At 39.6% G+C, this 17160-nt stretch overlaps 2 protein-coding genes across 11 annotated transcripts in view; one reads left to right on the plus strand and one right to left on the minus strand.

Moving 5' to 3' along the window:
- The window catches only part of LOC139775174 (uncharacterized), a 115008-nt gene that overhangs the window by 39356 nt on the left and 58492 nt on the right, over positions 1–17160 (minus strand). For both annotated transcript variants that reach the window (XR_011718759.1, XM_071710978.1), the window contains exon 3: positions 9442–9530. Coding sequence is in view for 1 of the 2 variants with exons in the window: in XM_071710978.1 (XP_071567079.1) it covers positions 9442–9530 (89 nt within the window). In the remaining variant the exon portion in view is untranslated. The remainder of the gene's footprint in view (positions 1–9441; positions 9531–17160) is intronic.
- The window catches only part of Msp300 (Muscle-specific protein 300 kDa), a 90458-nt gene that overhangs the window by 32988 nt on the left and 40310 nt on the right, over positions 1–17160 (plus strand). For 7 of the 9 annotated variants that reach the window (XM_071710966.1, XM_071710959.1, XM_071710962.1 and 4 more), the window contains 12 exons: positions 87–1247; positions 1518–2297; positions 2383–3033; positions 3186–3787; positions 3910–4552; positions 4704–5042; positions 5308–5613; positions 6310–6461; positions 12693–13503; positions 13581–13739; positions 13811–14173; positions 14264–14374. In XM_071710966.1, the coding sequence (XP_071567067.1) occupies positions 87–1247; positions 1518–2297; positions 2383–3033; positions 3186–3787; positions 3910–4552; positions 4704–5042; positions 5308–5613; positions 6310–6461; positions 12693–13503; positions 13581–13739; positions 13811–14173; positions 14264–14374 (6078 nt within the window). Of the gene's footprint in view, positions 1–86; positions 1248–1517; positions 2298–2382; positions 3034–3185; positions 3788–3909; positions 4553–4703; positions 5043–5307; positions 5614–6309; positions 6462–12692; positions 13504–13580; positions 13740–13810; positions 14174–14263; positions 14375–16510; positions 17074–17160 lie in introns of those variants that run through there. The other 2 variants (XM_071710967.1, XM_071710968.1) reach the window with 1 other exon arrangement.

Genomic DNA, 17160 nt, shown 5'->3' on the forward strand with positions numbered 1-17160 from the left:
TATATTTGATTAAATATGAAAGTAAAATTTAAACAAATATACATAAATATCTAATAACGATAAAATTTTTTTAATTCACGCAATAGCTGGTCGCAACACGTGTGACGGAAGGTCAACATCTACTATCAACGTTGCAGAACGCTTTCGCAAAGGCAATTAACACGGCTCTTCCAGAGCAACAAGATCAATTACGATCAGATATGGCCAATTTACGTTCGAATTGGGAACAGTTGAGCATAGATCTCAATACGGTTCAAGCCAAAGTAAAATCGGTTCTGAGTCGATGGGAGGATCATGCGGAAGCGCATAATAAATTCGCAAGGTGGTTAGAAGAGAACGAGGGCGTCGTTAAAGGTTCTCCAGATACGAAGGGCGAGTTCGGCGAAATGAAGACAATGCTCGAACGATATAAACACATTCAAGAAGAGATTCGCGATAAGAAGTCCGACTTAGATCATCTGATGACGGAAGCAACGGAACTGTCAGCATGGGCGAAAAACAACGCGACGCTAAACGAAACGAAACAACTATTAGATCGATGGAAGGCGCTAGCCGAACTCGTCGGCGAGAGGAAAAAGTTGATGGAAAACGAGATGCAAGAGTACAACGCGTATCATGCTGCTCTGCAAGAAACAGAAAAGTGGCTGTTGCAAATCTCCTTCCAACTAATGGCACACAATTCTCTCTATATCACCAACAAAGAACAAACGATCGAGCAGATCAAACAGCATGAAACATTGTTAGGTGAAATTCAGAAATATCAGGAAGTATTAGACGAACTAAAATCGAAGGGTCACGGTCAGATAGATCGATATGTCGGCGCGAATCCCACTATTAGATCAACCATAGAGACGCAGTTGCAGAACGTTCAGGACAGTTACAATTCGCTGTTGAATACTGCTTTACAAATCAAGAACAGACTGACGGAGTCTCTGGCCAAGTTCCAGGATTACGAAAACACCCTGGAGAGCATCATGAAGAATCTGGATATGTATGAAGCGGAAATGACTCAAGGATTGGAGGCTCCATTGGATAACTTAACTTCTGCCGAGCAGGGCCTCGAGAGTGCTCGCACTCTGCACAACAAGCTGCAAGCTGAAAAAGCTCGATTGGCATTAGCAGTGGAAGCTTGCGAGGCTGCGGCGGCATGCGTCTCTAGACCCGGGAGTCCTCTCGATGCTCCACCCATTCAAGTCCCCGCGAGAGAAGTCGAAGTCAGAACAAGACTTGATGATCTTATTGACCAGGTACGTGCTTAATTTCACTTATCAATCAATTAAATAAAATTAATAATTGTAATTCCGTAAATTAATTAACGTCGTAAAATCTAATGCAAAAAAATATAAAGAATATAAATATAAATGATTTGTCTGACATTATTTAATTTGGTTTCCATATTAAAATTTTTCTATTGTATTAAATCTATTATGTTATCAATATATATAAATAAAACTTTTGAAATTTATACATGCTTCCGAAGCAAATTATATTATAAGATGTATCTTCGATGCTATCAGATGCAAACGCATTTGGCGAATGTGATGAAAACGGTGGGTGAACTCGAGGAGCAACTACGACAAAAGAATTCGCTCCGTACTTGGATTAATCAGCAACGGGCCCTCTGCGCTGAATGGAAGTCCCGACCAGCGAAACTGCGAGCAGAAGCTGCCCAGGCCGAGTTGCAGGCGATGAATGAATTACTCACCAATGTAGGCGAACGTCGCACTCGCGCATTGACGGAGTTGTCGATTCGCGAAGAGGACCATGACATTGAGGAAGGATTGAACAAGCTGGAGGCCGAACTGACTGACGCAATCGCTGGAAAACAAGCGGCACAGGATCTCATCCAGAAGTACAGGTCACAAGTGCAGGATATTCAAACGTGGCTGGATGGCCTGTCGAAGAAAGTCGACATGATCGAGAAGGGTAGTGGACTGACTATCGGTCAGAAAATTTCAAATCTTAAGGATATCACGGGCGAATTTGAGTCTCAGGGAACGGAAAAATTGGCAGAGGTCAAGAAACTGGGCGACGAAGTGATGGATTCGGTCAGTAATCTGGACTCTCAGCAGATAGAAGAGCAAATCAAGTCAGTGGAAAGACGATACGTGGACATTGGTAAGAAGTTACAAAGGAAAGCCCAGGTCTTGGAAATGACGGCACAGGGCATCGAAGCAACCAGGCGAGAGATCGAAGAGAATCGTGAGTGGATTGAACGGAAGAAGCAACAGGTAAAGATGCCCGAGTTGCTTGGCTTCGAAAGCAAACAGGCGGAGGAAAGACTGCTCACTCTTAAGGTAATTTATTTTATTTTATTTATTACTTTCTCTTCAAGGAATGTTAATATAATTATTCTTTGACCATAATATTATATTTGCACAGGCTATGCTGAAAGAGGCGGATGGAAAGCAATTGATTATAGATACGTTAGAAAAGAGAGTTGGAAATATGCAGAACGAGCTAGAAACCAGCGAGCAGCAACAATTAGAAGCCGACACGAAGTCTTTACGCGGGGAGCAGGTTGAGTTATGCGCCATTTTGAGGGAAGAAATATCCGTCGCAAGTGCAGCGGCTGATGCGCGTCGCAAATTAGAAACTGATATTGAAAAAGCACGAAATTGGATAAGGGCCAAAGGCAACGACTTGAAGAAACTCAGCGGATATCTGCCTCTGAAAGCTTCGAAGGTTGAGCAAGATATCGTTCAACACAGCGGATTGGAAACGGATATCGATTCCTTTAACGAAAGCAATCTTAAAGATATTCTTAAACAAGGGCACAGCTTGCTGAAGGATTGTAATGCGGACAGTCGTGCCAAACTCCAGGCTCTCTTGGACGACCTAAGTAAGGATTATGAGGAGTTGAAGAAGGAGGCAAAGGAAAAACAAGCCTCGTTGGCAGATCTTCTTCAGGGACGCAAGGCTTTCGAAAATGAATTGGATAAGTGTCAACGATGGATTAAGGAAGCTGAAGTGGCAACTTCTTCCGAATTGCGACCTTCCAGTCTTGACATTCTTCGAGAACAACTTGCTAAGGTATGTATATATCCTTTATAAGTAAAGAATTAATTATCCCCAACTTGGCTACAGAAATTATGTTTGAAAAGATATCCACTGAGATTTTGACGTATTTTGTATATTTTTTGCAATGTGTATTTGAATATAAATATTTTTTCCTCTTTTCACAGTACGATCGACTGAAGAAAGAGGCACAAGAGTACGGTGATGACATAGAAAAGATAAACCAGCAAGGAAAATCAATTTTGCCGACTGTGAGCGACGCCGATAAGCAGGAATTGAGCGAACAGTTGAAAAATATGAAGGAAGCTCACGGACGAGTGGCTGGTGTGATAAATGAGAGAGCACTCGCGCTCCAGAAGAGCATAGACGAAGCCGAACAAGCTGCCGCGCGAGTGGCGGAGGCAATTCAATTCATGACAGATATTCAGAAAGAGCTTCACGATCTGAACAAGCCGATCGGTGCTCGCGTGGAAGACGTGGAGGGAATGTTGACCGCTTACGAAAGAATTTTGGACGACCTCAAAGCAAACAAAGCTAAATTATCCGACCTTCAATCCGCTAATGTGGGAGATCTACATGGCGTGCTGGCCCAACAAGACGATCTAATAAGAGCTCTCGAAGCGCAAATAGCGAAACTTCGTCAGCTGCTACTACTACGACAACAATTTATCGCCTTAATTGCAGAGATTACTACTTTTATTGCCAAGTACACTGAAATTGTCCGGGATATCGAGAAATCCGGACAAACAACGGAAGACAAAATTAAAAGGTAATGTACTGTAATTACTGATATATGATATACTAAATAAATGATATATCGTAAAAATTTAATTGTAGGATTAATTATAACAATAGTTGTCTAATTAATTCAATTTGTTAAAAATTTAACAGATACGACGACGTTATATTAAAAATTCAGGAATGCGAAGCTACTCTTGCTAGTGCGACGGACAAAGGACAGCAAATAGCGGGAGAAGGTTCGGTCGTGGATAGGAACAACGTGACGGAGCAGCTGCAGTCGTTGAAGCAACAATTACAGGCCCTCCGAAGAGCAGTAGAGACGCAAAGAGAACAACACGAACTGGCAGCAGCCGAGCATAGAAGACTCGCTAACGAATTGGCGGACATTCTCGATTGGCTTGAGAGCAAGGAGAAGGAAGTCAAATCCAGACCGCTATTAGAGAGAGATCCGACGAGTGTCGAGGCGGAGTTGAAGAAACATCAAGCTCTTTGCGCCGATGTGAACGAATATCTAGATAGAATCAGAAATCTGAAAGAATCACTGCGGCATGAAGAAGGAATGCCTGGATCCTTAAAGGAGATGTTAAGCGAGGCAGTTTCCTTGTTGACGTCCTTACCGCGAGAGATGGAAGAGCGTGGAAATTATTTCGAGAGTAACATGCAGATGAGATTGGATTACGCAGCTCTCACAGACAAGCTTCACAGTTGGGCTCGTGAAGCTGAAATTCGACTCGAAAGCAACAAAGAGGGTCTCGATTTTGAAAATATTCTTAGCGATTTGGAGGAACACAAGGTGAGAAGTTCTTCTTATTGTTATTTTAACTAAATTGTTTTTGAATTATTTAAATTAAGAAGTTAAAACCTAAGTTTCGATTATTTGTGAAATTCATAATTTCATGGATAAATAAATTTTATTGCTATAAATTTCTGTCGTGTTTTTTTAGATATATTTCAGCACCGAATCTTCGATACGCGAACTCGTTTCACAACAGATTCAACAGGTGGCAGATAAGATCTGGCCGTCTTTAGATAGTTACGAGCAGGAGGAATTAAGTGCCCAACAACAGCAACATACTCAGTTGTTAAAGAATACCCTCAATACGGCTAAGTCGCAACGTTCACGTCTGGAACAGGGTGCAGAAATGTGGAGAGATTATACGCAAAGTCTGGAACGTGTTCGCGCTGTCATCAGCAGAACCAAATTTACGGATAAACCGGTTACTGCATTAGCTGGATTGCAATTCAATATTCAGAAAATCGCACATGCTCTCAATGACATCCAGGTGTGTTAAAAAGCAATACAGATAGAATTTCTTTTTCTTTTTCTTTTTGTGAATAAATACATCTTTTAAACTACATGAAGTTAAAAAGAAATTAAATAAATTATTGAAATTACATGAATTCATATTTATGATGTTTGTAATTACACTTTTATGTATAAAATAATAAATAATATTTCAAAAATTATAACAAATTTACGTGCGACATATCATATTCAATATTGATTAATTGCATTTTTAACGTTTTTTAAAATTATGATTTTCATAGAATCAACAATTCGAGTTGGATCTTCTAAACGAACGTGGACAAGAGGTCCTCCGACTTGCAGACACTAATAACAAGAAAACAATAGAGTCGCAGCTCTCTGAGATTAATTCAGAATGGCGCGAATTAGTTTCGGGACTCGAAGGACGTAGGGATACTCTCGAGGCATTATCGAAACATTGGGAAGACTTGGAAACACAATGGACTCTCATTGAAACGCGAACGACTGCGACTGAGGAAAAAAGCAAGCTCATCGACACGGTGGTGCGGTCAAAACAACATTTACACGATACCGTTAAAGCATTAGAAGTAAGTAACAATTTTTCAAATACGAATGAAAACATAATTTTTTTACTGGGGAAAAGTTAATCATAAACAATAATAAATATATGTACAATTGTTATCAAGATTAGTATCAGAATATAATCCAGCATATATATTATTCCACGAATTTAAATCAATTGTATAAAAATAGCTAAAAATATTGTAAATGGGTTAAGCATGTCCTGTAGTTATTAACATGTGCATAGATATAAAACTTTGTATAATAATAGAAAATATGTACGTGTCACGCGAAGCATACTTTTTGATCTTTTAAATGGCTAGGCAATGTCGCATTTTATGTGGATACACTTTCTTATCGATTTACCGTGCACCAAGGATATACAATTAGTTCTATCTTTCTCTCTTCCTGGTGCACTCTCTTTATAAATGCCGAACGTGTCAGACTTGCACAGCCAGGCACCACAGGTGCTCGGCCGGCGGCCCTCCAAAGCTAACTACTTTAGTCGCTCACGAATTATCAAGCCACGATGAACGCTCGTGAAGAACGTTTATATCAGCGTTTTTTTCATTTTTATAAAATATGCCTGGACATTTTAACAAGTAGATATTTTAATTTGAAATTTAATATGTGTTAAAGAATTAAAATATTTAAAATTTTTTCGACATGATGCAAACTGATCGAAGATAGTTAACACGCTTTCTGACCTTGTTGTGGTACAGGAACTCGTAACAGAAGCTGAAAAACTTAAACCTGTAACGGAAGAAGTGAAAAATTTGGCAAGACCTGTGCTCGCGTATCTCGCAGCATTTACAGAAGGACCGGCACGAAGTCTCGAGGAACGCCTCGAGAAGCTACAAAAATCCGTCGAATCGTGAGTCAAAGTGCATCATTTTGTTTTTATATCTGCTCAGATGCATGGACCAGCACCATTTCACGTAATCGCCAGCCAACCAAATTCAATCCTACATTATCTTAGCTACCACAGATCGGATGATGGACATTTTTACAAATTTTTACAAATTTAGACTAATGATACAAAAATAATAGGGTATATGACTTTAATAATTAATATTTATTCTACTTATTTTAACAAAAATATAGTAAATATTCACATTTCACATATTGCATTTTAAATTTATAAAGTTCTACTTTCGAATTTTTTATCGAGGATATTGTAATATCAGAAATAAAATAGATGCATTTTTGTTATTTATTACTGAGAATGAAATTAATAGTATATAATCATAAAAGTTTAATTTCTAGTTTAAAAAATTGTTTATTACATTCGTCTTACTATAATATGTTACTTCATATGAAATTATAACAGTTCGCGGTCTTTGGGCTGGCAATAAAGGTGCTACTAAGGTCCTTTTGCGAGCAGATTTGCATGTGCATGAATAAATGTGCAATTTGACGCTTCTGCTTATATGTTCCTTTTTTCCTACGATATATATTTTTTATTTCAGCAATTCTACGTTCCATCATTATAATTGTACTGATGTAATCAGTATTTCTAGTGTTTCCTTTTTCAGGTGATCCCTTTCAGGTGATCATATCGTTTTATTATCGCATTAGCATATCGATTAAAAATAATATAATTAATGCAAAAGTATATGTCTCTGTTTCTTTAATTTTGACGTCGCACATTTAGGGGAAGATTGTGAGTAAATCTAAAAGATTAAATTTCACTCGATAAGTAGAAATACCGACATGACGCGAATGTGCTGTAATGTTGATAAAGGTTTTCAAGAATATTAGTCTACGACGTCGCAACGTCATCCAGATCATTGCCAAAACACTATCCGAGCAATAGACCTTTCAGTCGCAAAGTCAGTAGTAAAACAGTTGCTCAATGTACGAGGAAACTAAAGTACTCGTAAAGCGATAGTGCAATTATTTCAAAACGGTCTGTTATAATATATTATTAATCAATAACAAAGGTTATTCAAAAACGACCTATTAAAGTGTAAAGGAATGACAATGAGAAACAATTTTGTGAAAATTATTAAGGTACATTTCAGTTTCTATATTGTTTATAATTATGTCTATTATTGCAACGTATCAACGCTGTTATAGTAATCACGATAAAACGTTCTCCGATAAATTTTCAGTGCATCGTTATTTGTTACGCTATTCCAATTTACGATTATATAATGTTGCATAAAAATTACAAATCAAATACATTATAATGACGGGTATGACGCAATGTAAATGCTGATCTAATTTCGAACGTAATGCGACTGGCGCCACAAAACAGAGTTTTAAATAGGGTACAGAAATATAAATAGGGAGTTTTTGCAATCCACCTTGCAGACATTCTCACATATTATATATACAATTATCTATAACATATCCTAGATTTAACGAACCCTCTTTCATTTATGAATTCTTTGGCTAATATAGAATCGATTTTATTCTAGCGGAAATATCAAAAAAAGATAAATTCCAATCTTTAAACATCTATGTAATTGATCTTCTTTAATGAATTACAAACTTTCTAGTTGTAGATAAAGTATATTATAAATTCAACGAGGAATCAAATTTTATCTATTATACGTATCTGTCAATAACACTTAATTTCTAAAAAAAAACCCTTCATTTTTTATCGCTCGTAGCTTAAGAGCTCTCCTACGACGTTTTTTGTTAAGAAAAGATCGACACAAGATCATAATTAAATTGAATAAGTGGTGAACGCGCAATTTTTCAATTCGAGAGTTGAAATCACACGCGCACAGCAAATACAATTGACATTTAGCCACGATCGCCAATGTTCATCGATCCATCGCGCCGCGCTACGTCACCACCAAATCTGTCATATGACGTAACACGGGCCGTATAACACCGTATAAACACTCGATAATATAAGATGATTCGAGGAAGGTCGATACATGCGTTTCGAAAGGAAAACGTGTTTATGGCCCCTACTATACTTTTTGTCGCCTAGAGTGTCATCGCGCGTTAGTTCATTTAGTCATCATCGTACCGGCATTGACGACGCATATCGTGCGCAATACTATAACAATCGTGCTTCACATTACATCTCTCTGCCGACGACGCATCATCGACGCCTGATCACGCGTTTAAGTGGCTCGCGGACCTCGCGGATAACGCCGCCGGCGTGCGACGCGCGACGTCTTGACGTTTTGCCAAGTGGCGAATTGTCATCTAGCATGACGCCTCGTTTCGGCGTATTTACATCCGATTCCGCGTGTGTTGTATTGTCAGTGCGGGAGTGGCGTAATTATCATTTGCTCGCGGAACGCAACACCCGAATGAGAAACTATCGGATACTGACACTTGGATAGACATGAGTTTTGGGAGACACGCTCTCCCGAGGTGCACGCAATTTTTTTTCTCTTCTTTTTCATTCCTGTTAAATATCAACGAAAAATAGAAGCGATTGTGTTAGAGAATTATTTTGTTAGAGAATTATTCGCGGATTACTTAAACTTGCGAAATCTCGTTTGTCGCACGGCGCAAACGTCGTAGTTTCGCATGCGCGCAAAGCGGAGCGAACTACATTAGCACACCGACATATACATATATCGCATGCGAAATCAGAGATAATTTCCAATCGAGAATAGTTTATAATTGCAGATGAGAACACTTAAGCTTGCATACTTTTGTGTGTTACATATTGTTATTGAGGAAATCCATAAGAAAATTTATTTCGCAAAATTCAATTTCTAAAGCATGTTCTGTAAAATACTGCTCTAAAATTGACCTTTAATTGATGTTTAAAATTGTCGTTTTTCTATAATTGATTAACGGGATATAAAAATATTCTGTGTATAGAGGAGATTTATTTAAGAATCGCGATGCATATAAGATTTTTATGCTCTGTACAGTACCTTATTAGCGTCATCGGTATGTAGTTCGCTGACCGTTCGTGGGATGCGTCCGACGCCGATTAAATCCTCGTTAAATATAGATTTGATGTCTGAAACAAAATCAAACGTTGCTTTTAAATATATGACATAAGATGTGACATCACATGATATAATAGGACGCGCTGTAATAGTCGGCACGCGACTCAACGCGCGGCAACTTTTTCGCGTTAGAGCGTATAAGTTGAAACAAAATTTATTAATTTTTTATTAGCGTTGATTATCTAAAATATAATAGGAAAATAAAATATTTTTGATTACATTCTTAAATTACAATCTCAAATGCAACTTTTAATAACGTTTATCATATGAATTTTGCTATGAAATTTCTATAATTGAACTTATGATGGACAACATTAATATATTCTTTTTGACAATCGATCAATTCAATAATGAACTTTCTGCTAAATGATATTTCGGATAAAATTAAAATTCTATTCATTTACAGTTTATACTACTCAACGACACATTTATCTGAACACTTTTAAACGATAGTATACGTGCACGTAATCTCAGTCGCAATTTTAATTGCTATGCTATTTTGCGATTGTTGTTATGACTCGTGTTATTTCATTGTGATAGTCACGGTGCCGATTAAATCGTATGCAATACGAATGGACGCGTATAAATCTGCGGATTCAATCCGGCTAAGGTACTGATTCAAACTTCCGAAGATGTCCATATTTTCATTAGGAAAGACTGCGCAGCAAGGTATTCAAAATACACAAAGTCGCGCGAAGAGATCTGTAAAAGAAATCTAACAATAAGAAGTCCTGATCGAAGTTACAAAATTTCTGAAGCTGCGCGTTTTGTTACGGCCATCGCGCGTTTTTCACGTCATTATTTAAATTCATCCCGTACAGTCTTCTAGTTCTCCGTAACCCATTGGCCTTACATCTTCACCGGCCGATTATTCTTAGGACGTTCTTGGCTAGCCAAGCCGATTCTAAGACCAGGCCGCATGCGTCGCAGCGCCTCGCGAGTGCGTCTCGACTGGCGTCTAACGCTAGCTTAGGCGACTATATCCCTTCAATAACGTTTCGAACCGCGAACGCTGCTGTTTGGCTTGATAGTGCCGCGCCATACTGTTGTCCGGATAAACACGAGAGTAAGGACGAGGATTAAAGAAAGAATAAGCGAGAAAAAGAGAAGAAAGTGAGAAGTTCGTGCTCGGTTCGCTATCGACTGATTCACGAAAACGCAAATATCGCGCGATTACTGCAACCGGGTACATAGGTACATTTATCGCTCCGGGTTATCGCTCAATTGCGATATTCGTACAGATAGATTGAGAGTGATTTCATTCAAACGTCGCCAGTAACGAGACATTTTTGTGATATCCGTTATAGGTACAACGATTAACGAAATAGAATCGCGCGTAGCACATGATCGCAACCAGCGCGAATTGCGCGATCGATGAAGCTATCGCGAGTTATACGAAATCGCGTGAGAACAGATAATCGTTTCGCACCCAAACTCATAGCGCTGGAAATAGATCGCTGCGTGCGAATGTTAATAGTTCCTGAAAGGAAATTCATTTGGCGATGCATTTGCGATTCGGCTGTCGCGGCACGCAAATTTATCATTCTAATTTCTGTTATTTCAAATATGCAATTTTCATTACTGCGCGCGAACACGTGAATAAATGTACAAAATAAAAATATTGTACAAATTCTATGAAAAGTACATTACATTCAACGTTACGTAAAAAAAAAAAACTATTGAGAGTGTAATCGAAGGAGTTTCCATGATTTACATACATAACTAATCTATTACATCGCAAATCTCTTTTTCCTTTTCTTTTTTAGTTTTTTGTCCGTATTTCTATGCGTTGCATCTGCCGGCCGGCGATCTCGCATTCAGCCCGGCGCGATGATGTCATCGTAGAATAAGAATCGTTGTGCACAAAACATTGACATCGAAAATACTCATGGTCACGTATTCCGAGAGCGACGTGACAGAATCGGCGAATGTATAATCGTCAATTTTTCAATAGTTAATGTTAAATTAAAAAATAGTATATTGTATAGAGTGGTACAATTAATTGCAGTAAATTATTATAATGAGGTTTTGATCTCTAACAAGTAGACCAAGAAGGGAAACGGGATAGATTATAATAAATTTCCGAGTCCGAGAAACAAACGTACATGTCATCGTTGAAAAAATAGATCGCTTTAGCGCTGACGAGTCAAAATTGTACGCTTTCCTTCCGAAAGGACGATGACAGCATGCAAGTTCTTGGCAGATGACATCAACATTTAAATTATTCTTTGCGACTTATATTGATTGTGCAATCAGCAGCAAAAAAATCACGTAATTTGCGCTGGTCTTATTTAAAGAGAAGACTTTTCTGCATTTATTTAAAAAAAAAGGAAAAACATTCTTTACTGGATATAAAATGGAAAACTATATTAATATCTATTATTAATGTTTTATTAAAAAGTTGGACGACATTTTTATCTATCTTCTTTATTCGCTTCGATAAAAATATGTTTTGAGACACGCCGATTATGTTTCGTGTCGATGAAATAATCGTCTCGTAAAATCGTGTAGCTTCTTCGAACACAGTATCTTCCTCGTGGTATACCGCGAGTGTGAACAGTCGGCCAAGCTCCCGTCGGTACATACTTCCTTCGTCTACTTTTAGCCAAGGCTGCCCCGACTGCGCGACTTCGCCTGGGATCGGGCCAGCCGAAGCACAGCGACACGCATTTCCGATTCTAAATTCGTCTTACCTCACCACGAATAATCGTTTAAGGCCACTGATCATTCCATAAAATTTTTTCCACGTGGAACTTAATATATTATAACACATTCGTCTCGAAAATATACCTGTTACTTATCCGAATTATATTTCAATAAGTTATGTAGTACATGCGTGTACACGATGTTACAGTCAATGACAAGAATAACTTTTTATCATTTTGTTATATGTAAACAGTTTAGCCATTATACTATTTATATTTCTTCGTGCAATTGATATTATTCAATTCTTTGCTCAAGAAGAATATAATATTACAGAGACAGGTATTTTAATTTCAAATATTAAACGATCGATCTTGCTTTTCTCGCCAATCGCCAATCTTCCCTTAAATGTTCAAATTTACATAAATTCAACGTGTTTATATGATAAAAGTATATTTTTAAGAGCTGCTCTCTGACCACCGCGAGAGAGGCTCTTTCGCAGAGAGTCACCGTTTGAATCGTCCTTTTAGACTCGTCGACTCACTTCGTGGGAAGTCCGAGAAGGCGAACGAGGATCTGGAGGCGCTCGACAACATCGAACGTGAGATCGAGCGCCTACGAAAGCGGCTGAACGAGGCGCGCGAAAGCGCCTCAAACTTATACGTTTACGGCGTTGATCAAGACGCGACCGAGATCGAACTAGGCGAGCTACGCTCACAGGTTGAGGATCTCGTCGACACCGCCAAGAAGTTCTCGGGAAACATTAAGGCGCGGTACCAAGCTAGCCAGCAGCTAGTACCAAGTGACATTACCCAGCATCTGACCGCACTCGAGCTTTGTGCCGAGGCAACGGCACAAACGATGGAGGAGAAACAGAGAGAGCAGAAACGTGCCAGGACCGTCAGGTCGGACTATCTGGCCGACGTGGACGAAGTGCAGGCATGGATCCGCCAAGCCGAGCTCAAAGTACAGGACAGATCGGTCGAGCCGGCCATCCTGAGGGAGCATCTCAGACAAATACAGAACGAATTGGGCACGATTAGCGACAAGCTCGAACGACTGACGAGGAATGGGCAAACCATCGTCAAGAACACGAAGGACGACGCCGAGAAGGAGCTGATCAATGGGACGATCGGCAATCTTACGGAACAGCTGGCGCAGGTCAGGAGCTGGCTGGAGGAGAAGAAACAAATCGTGGGCGACACCCTAGATGCCTGGCAGAGGTTCCTCACGCTTTACGAGGCCGTCAAGGCGTGGACGGAGGAAAAAAGACAATTCCTAGTCGAGCCACTGAAGCTCAGCACTCTTGTGCAAGCCAGGCAGAGACTGCACGAATATTCGGTATGTGAAGGAACGTCATTTTTCGCGTTCTAAGATATGTACGACAACGTTCGGCTGAAACTTCCTTCATTTTATAGACGGCAGTCAAAAGCTGCAAGCAGGTGAATAAGAATCTCAGTGATATGGGCAGAGAGTTGGAGAATATCGGTCAGGTAACTAGCGTAGGCGATTTACCGGAGAAGTTGGCCGAGGCAGAGGAGGGCAAGGTTCAGGTCGAGGGTCAGCTGTTGGAAAGGGTTAGTGAATAGTTTCTTCGGCCGAAATTTAAGCTATTATCAGCCGATTACCAAAAATCCCCATATTGCAGAACGCACTGCTGCAAGAGGCCAGCGAAGAGTGGGAGCAATGCGAGAGGAAGATGAAGGACGTGCGGAGCTGGATGGAGAAAGCCAGGCAGACGTTGGAGTCGCCACAGAATAAGAAGAAACCGTTGCGCGATCAACATGCTATTCGCGAGAAAATGCTCAGCGACATCGCGATTCAAAAAACGAAGATCACGATCTCGGTGGAGAAGCTCGAGGTGCATTTTAGGTCCGGTATCGTCGGTGACAATCGGGTGAAAGACACCGCCGACGATCTGATCGCCGAACTCAACTCTCTTCACGGCACCGTCAAAGAACAGGCAACTTCTCTGGAAGCTTGTTTAGCGCAGATAGATCAGTATCAACAGGTTAGCGGAATGGGAGAAGTGGCCTTCAGACTATGATAGTACAACTTTTTTTTCTCCATATCGAGCGAGATTGTCTTGTTTCCGTTTCAGGAAATTCAACAGTTGAGACAACACATTGTGCAGGCGGAGCAACAGCTGAGGATGGTACTCAGCCCGACGTACATGCCGAACGACCGAGAAAAGGCTCTTCAAGAGCAACAGGTAGGCACAAACCTTCTTTCCCTGACTTTCTTATCACCTGCACAAGCGCGCTGAAGCAGCAATTGATTTTTGCATTTGCTCGATACCAACTCAAAACCACCACCAAGATAACGCGTTGTTTTACCGTTCTTTGAATTGCCATATCACGCGCGCGATTGTTGGGGGTAGTTTTCTGCGTTTTCGGGCGCGATTAAGCAAATGTCTCTTCTCATTTGAGTAGTACTCGCGTGATTAGAACGCACGTGACCTATAACTAACCGTCGATCGAGCCACTATTAACCACATTATAACTACAATTAACTTTTGAGTTATTTGCCATTTATCGTCTACTCTTGCTATATCGAAAGACAAAAACTATTCTTATATGAACAAATTCTACAAATTTGGAATATTAACGGATACAATTAATTATTTTACTACATAAGATGAAGAAATGGCCAATAACTACACAAGCACAACTAGCAGTGGAAACATCTTAAATAAGATCTTTTTTCAAATTATAATCATATATTTTGTTTTAAAAATAATTGCAATTATTAAAACGATTAATTCAAGATGTTTCCGCTGTTTATATTGTACAGTGCCCGTCAATGATTCCTTTCCAGGCTTCCTCTTGGTAACGCGGGCGCGGACTGGAAAGGAATCATTGACGGGCACTGTACATCCATCTTTTATCCTGCATCCTACCTTTTCTTTTAAACGCGTACTTAATTTTTATACTTTCAAAGCGTTTTATGCGCGCATCAAAGCTTCAATAAGTATACCAACATTATTTCTCACCGAGAACTTAATTCGTTAATTAATCTCTACCTCGTCATTAACAGCAGTTGATTTTCAGATTCAAATTAAATTATCCGGTATTTTATTGTCAGATAATCATCTGCTATAATTATCTGCTAATATTTACTAAAATCGCCTATCCTGCACTTTTTATAATAGACACAAGGACGCGGATTGGTAATTGATTTAAAATAAATGTTTATCTTTCTTTTTTTCTCTCATTTGTAAATACGGTGATAAATGACACACATTCGTGAATTGGAAGTCGAAGCTTTAAAATTTTCGATCTCGTGTTCATCATGGTGGTACATCGCTTACGGGGTACTGGTTGGTATCATGTTCTAACTATGTTGTTCCGTTTTCCTTTTCTCACATTTGCCCAACGTACACACGTATAGTCTATTCCTCGTACGTATCCTAGTTCTTAAGATCACTTAACTTTGCGAAACTTTTGTACTATCGTTTCTAAAGGGGATTACTTGATTTTGCTTGTTTTCTGTGTTTCTTTTCTCTGGATTTTTATCGTTTAACTGTTTCACTTATCACGCGTGTACATCGCTACATCTTCGTTTATATACGCTCACACGTGTATATGTATATACGTATCTTTCTCTTTACGTACATATTTCTGTCCATGTGTGTGCGCGCGCGTGTATGTTTACGTAATAAGTAATCACGCACATACGCCACTTACGTTTTAGAATGAAAGACCACGTAGCAAAACGCGAAGTACTGCCGCACATTCACGTAAAGCGTGTCATGCACCGTTTACACGTACGCATACCTTACGTGATCTTTGGATCTTTACGTTGGACTTTTGTAACTCGGAAAAAATATAAGCCACAGGAAAATCAAGTGACCTCCGATGTCAAGACGCGTGCCGAGACTATGCGGGACACGCAGATAGAATGCTGATATTCTTTTTTTTATAATACGTACTAGTTTCTGTTTATTATTATTTCATTGCATTTCATTTTTTTACCAGTTGTTTCATTTATAAATTTTTCTTTGCTGTACCCCTTACTCCTTCACACCCTTGTCATTTCCAACGATCGCCTGTGCTACTTTATCTCTGCCACTATCACATCTTCCTATCGCTATCTTCATCGTTATCGTATTTCGACCCTCTTGCGATCATCGTCGTCTACGTCGTCCACGTCGTGTCACCGGGATCGTCACCATTTCGTTCGTCATTCATCATCTCTGGTCGTGACTTTTTCGTGTTCTGCGTTCCTCTTCCTACTCAACGTCTCCTTCACCGAAACTATCATGACCTAACCGTCCTTATTCCGTCCCTCTCGCTCGTTCGACGTGTTAACGCTCTTGATTTGCATTCACGATTTCGCGCGTGGTCAGATCCACCGAGAGAAAATCAAATCCTTGCAAAGTAAAATCCAGGCGCGCACCGAGAGGTCTAAGTTACTCGTGCAACGAGGCACACCAGACTTGGAGCCCTTGGACCCATGACAATAGAGATCTACCCCCGTTGAACGAGTCCGGCTCTCGTTGTCGTTATCTTAAGCTTCATGAATAGAAGTTACGCTCGTCTATCTTCAATTTAATCCTTACTCGCTACTATCGATGAATAACGACAACGATAGCTGTCGCGTGTCAAATTACATAACTTGATCGAAGGCAACATTAACGATAAAGGCGAGATAGAAAAAATATTAAGTGAAATCCGTTCTCGTCTTCGTCGTCGACGTTCTTCGATAAAATCGATAAAACGACTTTGTTTTTAGTACCACGTAACTTTTCTAAGTAAGTTTTTATCGAGCACTGATTTTCTAATAGATATCTCTAAGATTATGGACGCGATTACCATGTATGACCGCGCGTCTTTTGTCCTAAATATCTGTGCTTAAATAGCCGTACGATGTGACTGAGTAAGGAAAATAAAAGGTCCGTTTAACTGTCAATCGGTATTCGAGTACATTCATTCACGAAACCCACTCATTTTATTTACATACACAGAGAGAGATTTTTCGATGTATTCTAATGCGACC

The sequence above is a fragment of the Temnothorax nylanderi genome, unplaced genomic scaffold, assembly GCF_030848795.1.
Source record: "Temnothorax nylanderi isolate EJ_2023f unplaced genomic scaffold, tnyl_v1.0 TNYL_tig0094_pilon, whole genome shotgun sequence".
Classification (NCBI taxonomy): Eukaryota; Metazoa; Arthropoda; class Insecta; order Hymenoptera; family Formicidae; genus Temnothorax; species Temnothorax nylanderi.